This window comes from Buceros rhinoceros, unplaced genomic scaffold (assembly GCF_000710305.1).
Source record: "Buceros rhinoceros silvestris isolate BGI_N320 unplaced genomic scaffold, ASM71030v1 scaffold36883, whole genome shotgun sequence".
Classification (NCBI taxonomy): domain Eukaryota; kingdom Metazoa; phylum Chordata; class Aves; order Bucerotiformes; family Bucerotidae; genus Buceros; species Buceros rhinoceros.
The window spans coordinates 1-5,933 of record NW_010402476.1 but is presented as its reverse complement, the minus strand read 5'-3'; the positions used below and the strand labels follow the sequence as shown (position 1 = coordinate 5,933).

General features: G+C 39.5%; 1 protein-coding gene across 1 annotated transcript in view; it reads right to left on the bottom strand.

Annotated features, from left to right (window-relative positions):
• The window catches only part of LOC104490377 (chromosome unknown open reading frame, human C1orf146), a 7,747-nt gene extending 2,405 nt beyond the window's left edge, over positions 1 to 5,342 (bottom strand). Inside the window, exons 1-3 of the mRNA XM_010132649.1 lie at positions 5,274 to 5,342; positions 3,234 to 3,327; positions 1,993 to 2,161 (exon numbers count right to left, since the gene is read on the bottom strand). Coding sequence (XP_010130951.1) covers positions 1,993 to 2,161; positions 3,234 to 3,327; positions 5,274 to 5,342 — 332 coding nt within the window. The remainder of the gene's footprint in view (positions 1 to 1,992; positions 2,162 to 3,233; positions 3,328 to 5,273) is intronic.
• Positions 5,343 to 5,933: the final 591 nt, after the last annotated feature.

Here is a 5,933-nt window from a genome sequence, read left to right as displayed (position 1 = left end):
GTGAAAACAAAAACAACAAAGTTAGCATCCCTGCCGCTCTGTTGTAGAGCTAAAACATGACAGGGACTTAAAGAAGAATTTTAAATAATAAAAAAATTAATCCAAACCAAGTGTCCAGCTGCTGAGTTGTATGCTCCCCTGTGACCTCCCCTTGTGACCACCACCTGTTCTTCCCCTCAATCTGTTTGACAACTTGGACTCATTCGCATTAAGACCTGTGCTGGTTAGAAACTGGATCTGAACATGGCTGCCCATTCTTCTAATTGGCAAAAATAAATGTTATGGGCAGTGCCTGTCCCTAAGACTAAGTGCTCCTCTCCCTGTTGAGTTTTGCTAAAATCTGATGTAGGAACTGTGTCTTGGTTTACATTGAGGGATTAAGGAAATTAATAGATGCAACTTTGCTAATACTACGGTGGGCTAAGCAAAGCATGAATGAACCAAGTCCAACGAAGGGACAGTTACATGTACTTACCTAGATCCATGAAAATCCATTTCTATCAATAGTTTTGCTTCCAGTTAACAGCAGGTCTAAATTTATTAATTTGATCAATTGACTGGTCTTTGTTTAAAAATTAACAGATTTACTGAGGATATTAGTGGAATGCTCATTTGAGCTGTGATGATAAAGACTGCTTTTCTCCTGCTTCCCCCATGATATACACAACCCCACATAACGTGTTTATGTTGTTAAACAAGAATCCTCTAGTGTTCTTGTTAATAGTAAAAAAAAAAAAACAAAAACGCAAAAGAGTCCTTCCCCAATTGCAACAAAACCATAGATGAGCAGAAAGAAACAGTAATACAGGAAGTCCTGAAAATACAAGAAGACTTCGTTTTTTAACAAATCCAGTGGATGATTTATAGTTTGAGAGAATATGGTGCACATTTCAACCCCATCAATGCCAAAGCTCAGTCAGTGATTTACATGCAATAGTAGAACTCCAAGCTGCCAGGTAGCAAAAAAGCACATGCATCTAAGCTGTAATTGTGCCTTGTCAATGTCAATTTAGCGTGGCCTGCAATCGCAAAACTATTATTGTAACAAAATTACTGACTTGCCAAATAACATACACTTTCAAAACATCACATGCACAAAATCCACGAAGTAGATTGAGATTTGGCACTGCCATCAGCTGAATAACAGGTTCTTGTTGAATGGTAGCAGAGCTTTTAAGACCTCTCATGAAAATTTATGAAATTTTCACTGACGGGTAATTGATTTCCTACATTTCATCCCATACGCTGCTACTCATCCACATTTGGCAGTGTGCCCAGGAATTAACGAAACTGGTGCTAGTTTCAAGGAGGTAAAGATCAAAGACTCCGTTAGAATAGTCACTTCTTTGATGTCAGGAATGAAAATCAACTGCAGTTAGGACCCACTGTACCTACCAGAAAATAGTTTTGACTGCAGGTATGGAGGACAACCTGGTAACTGTTGTCAGTAGGTGTCTACTGCAATTTTTCAGACTTCATTAAAAATCACAGATGAAGTTTTAAACAAACCAGTTTTAATATCCAGTTTTATACTTTTGGTGTGAAAGAACGTTGATTATTTCAGTTGTTCTAGCTCTATGTAATAGACACTATTCCAAGAAAACAGATTTTAAAAGCTGGTAAAGAATCTGGACTTCACAATAAAGCCTCTTCTCATGAAGGAAACTTGCCTGTTCTATTTCAAAAATGACCATGAAAAGATGCTGACAGAGATGAGAGAAGTGCCTGATTTTCCAGATCACAAGAAAACTTTAAAAAGAGTTAATATTACATAGCAAATAACATCCCTTTCAATCACTTTAGGGCTATGGTTTGAGGAACGTCCTCTTTTCTGTCCTCAGATTGACTCAGTGTTCTTTTCATTTGCTGTTAATAAACATACACTTTAAATAATTTTCCAGTGCATTAGCAAAATAAAATATTCCCAAATCGAGGACTGCTACTTCATTTCTGCCTAGCAATAAAAAGTTTGGTTCTATGTTGAAATCATACCTTCTCTGGATCCTAAACATGCTATTCCATTCTTCTGGTCCATGAAGAGCAGCTGACAAAATCAAAAAACTGTTCCGATGAATGTTTATGAACTTCTGAATTCTTTTGGAAACCTGTTCTTCCCCTGCCGTGAGCAAGTCTTGAGCATCTGACAGTATAAATGCAACACCTATTGTGGAAATTGATGTAAATGTACACATCATGGCAATAACGCGATGAAGTTCTCACCACAAACCAGGAAGCTGAATTCTTATTCAACCGTTAGTTTAAAAGGCGATGGAAAGAACACAGGAATGAATTCACACGTCTTGAAAGTGAAATGCAATCATGAGATTTGGCTGGTGATGACTAATAATTTTAAGATAAAACTACAAATAACACAGCGATTATTTTCTACCATAACATCAAAAAAAGCCCCAGCTGTTCGATCCGCTCAAAGTAGGGCCATCTGAATGCCTTTGAAAGCACATGTGTCAGGAACAAGCAACTGCTATAACGAAATGAATTCAGAGCAGATGCAAAGACGGGAGAGTTCAGCAAGTCGCGTTTCTAAATGAGATAAACACACCTGTAACATCTTAAAAGTTAGTTAAATTGTCTGCCATGAAAAGTGAAAGTATAATGTCAACTGTCAGCCTTCAACTGGAAGAAAAAGTTACAAACAAAAGCTGAAGTTCAGAAGGCTTAAGAACTGAGGATACAAAACTTCAGATAAAGGATCTTGTCGACCTATCTAAAGCATCTTCTGCTCTAAAAAGGAAAGATAGATATTTCATGTTTGCAGTTCCAGTGATTCCCTAACCAAATCTGCTCAGAGAATCCTCTCTCTAAATCCTCTGCTACCACCAGGTCTGCAACCTCAGCTTGGAAGATGAAAGCCAAGGGTCTCGACTCTAGTGTTTGCAGCCACAGGTACTAAAGGTATTACATGGTAGTGGCACTTAACATGTTTGCTTTGTCAGAACAAGAATTTACTAAATAGTTCAGCTGATGATCACCAAATCTAATGTAGCTGTTCTACAGCGTGTCCAAAACCAATAAAAACTTTTTTTTTGAAGGATGTTTTGCCTCTGAAGTTCTCTGCTCCATTCTCTGATTTACATGTAATCACAGCACAGCTCCTTCCACTGTTGCCAGACACTCTAACAAGACAGTTTCCATTCGGTTCATTGTGGTCTACACTGATCTTGTCCCTCATGCGAGTTCATCAGTTTAAAAGTATAAACTTCAAAGTACTGTACCAGAAAGAGAAAAAATCACAGATCCAATTTCCACTGATTCTGAATATCGCACTCGGTGGTGTTGCCTCTGTAGAATTGTAGAAATTTCATGATCCTAAACAGATTTTAAAAGGTTAATTTTAAAATGTTAATTTTAAAATACATTTTCAGCCACAGATTAGATAACTGAATAATGACTGAACCATTCCACGTAGAACTTTAGCATCATTGTTTAAAAAAATGCTTTTTATTCCACTTGCAATAAAAAGTAGCAAAATGTTAATTCAACTTTTTCAGTTAATAGAAATTTGAAATATTTGCATTGGAAGTTATCGACCATTGAATTACCATTTTGTATGCATACATTGAGTTTGCCTCGGGAAACCTGCATAATACATAAAGAAGCTCAAACATTTTAGTCAATTTTTGTAAGTTGTGCTGCGGGAGGATTTGCAGAATGAGGAGCATACAGTGGTGTGCTTGTATGACTCCAGTTAATTATACCGTATTATTTTCACAGATGTCAGCATTTCATTTGGAAGATAGTTCAGAAAATCTGTATGGGATGTGATTTTCTTTAAAGCTTTTTGACAATGCATTCGACTCAGGAAAACTAGGACATGGCACTATGCAACATAATCATCTACAGAATGGAGTAGGTCTGGTTCTGTTTTTCAGCCTGCAAAAAGCATTTCTGCAGTATGCTCTACAGAAGCTGCTCAAACACATTTTAAAGATTGAATTACTGGATCCTTTTCAGCTAACGACATGTTACTTAACCTACCTATTTAAAATCTAGCCATCCTGCCTCTACAGGGAACTGTTGTGATTTAGTGCAAGAGGTACAAAATAAAGGCCAGGATAGCAAGTGAACCCTGAAGGAGACAGTAGCCAGCAATATTGCGCTTTCAGTTGGTCTGGAAAGGGAACACACAATGACAGCTGTTTGTGGGGTGTAACTGCAATTTTGGGAAATCTTGCTGCTTCAAATCCAGTGCTGACAGTGAATTATTTACTGCACAGATATAAATAACAGCTGTAAGGATAGCTGCACAGGGCAGAGAGCCTATAGCCAAACCTGACACAAAGCACTACCTTTGCAAAAGAAAAGCTGTCTCAGATTGGTATCAGCTATTATTTCCATATCTTTGCTCACTGGAAGTCCTTACTAACAGCAGTGGTTTTGAGTAGAGCCGGGGCTTTTATTAACAGCAGTGATTTACGCTGGTATAGCTGATGAGATCACTGCCCTTCGATGCCTCACACTGTATTATGGATTGAGTTGCTCTTGAAGTGGTTCCCAAACTGGAACAGTTTACAGGCCGTCATTCCAAGACAACCGGGCAAATAAGAACAGGCTGTAAACAGGGGTGATTCCAGAATTGCTTCAACACCATTCACCCATTTATGCAGCAGAGATGGGGTGATAACCTTGTCAGCCAAGCTACTGTAAGATAGCCTTGCTTGCGAATCAAAGCCCTCTCGCCTCTAAATTCTCTCCAGCTGGCATGAAATTGGCCTCAGCTGCAGAAACTAATTACCAGCTCTTTGACGTACCCTTCCACTTTCCTGGGGAGCACAGCCTAGGCTTCTGATATTAACAGATAAGAATATATTTTATTATCTGTAAGACTCAGCATTTTAAACCAAATCACACACTTACTGAGTAGTAGTCTCCCCCAGTGCTGATACGGTATAGTAGAAAATAAAAGTGTTTAGGGAGAAATTCAGATAATTTAAGCCATTTCTGATGGAATTATTTATAGCGCTAATTGAAAGCAGCATCAGCGCAGTGCAGAAATGATGAGTTAGGAGAACAATCCTAAAGCAGCATAACTCAGAATAGCATGTGAAAAGAATATTAAATACGAATGGCAGTAGTCAGAAGAAAGAGCACACACACACAAAACCCACCAATACTACAGCAGAATCACTGTTTTAACTGCAAAAAACTATATTCATTGACATAGCATAAAATATTTCCACATATAAAATATAAGAAATGCTTCTTTCAGTATTTCTCACTGAGTTGGTTGCTGCTCTTGACAAGTGGTATGGTACCTGCAGAGATGTACTCATAATAACTGTTGTTATCCACCTTGCCTCTTCCTGGGCACCACTCTCTGTCATATTTTTTTCCAAGGTTTAATGGCTCTGCAGTGAAATCTCAGCTGCCCTCTGAAGTGCTTGGGGGAAAAAAGATGACAACTATTAACTGTCAGTTAAAAAGGTGAAATGTTTATGGCACACAGATCCATTAAAGATCTGATTAAAAAGCAGGGCGCTACCCAGTTCTGCAGGATGTATACAGGTGCCTCCTGCCGCCGAACTAATTTAAGATGGCAATTAGATACCTAAATAGCTTTAAAGAGTCTGCACCTGAGGCGGCTTCCTCTGTAAGGCGCGACAGGGAGAGCAGCGTAACGAACAAAGGACTTCAGAAAACCATCCCTAAAAGCACTCAAAACGAGGGAGGCACATCTGCCCTATTTTCAACGGGCACATTTGTCGCTGTGTGCCTTTTACACTAAGATACTTTGGGGAAGACTGCCCCGGGCTCCAGCCCGGCCTGGCGCAGCCCACCATGCTGCCGGCCCGGCACTGGCTCTTTGCACAAACGTTTGCAGTCGCTCTTTCGAGAATATTCCCGGGTACCCAGCTCGGCAGCCGTGTCTGTTTCGGTCAGGCTCCTGCGGTGCAGCTGGGGACACCGAAGCTCCC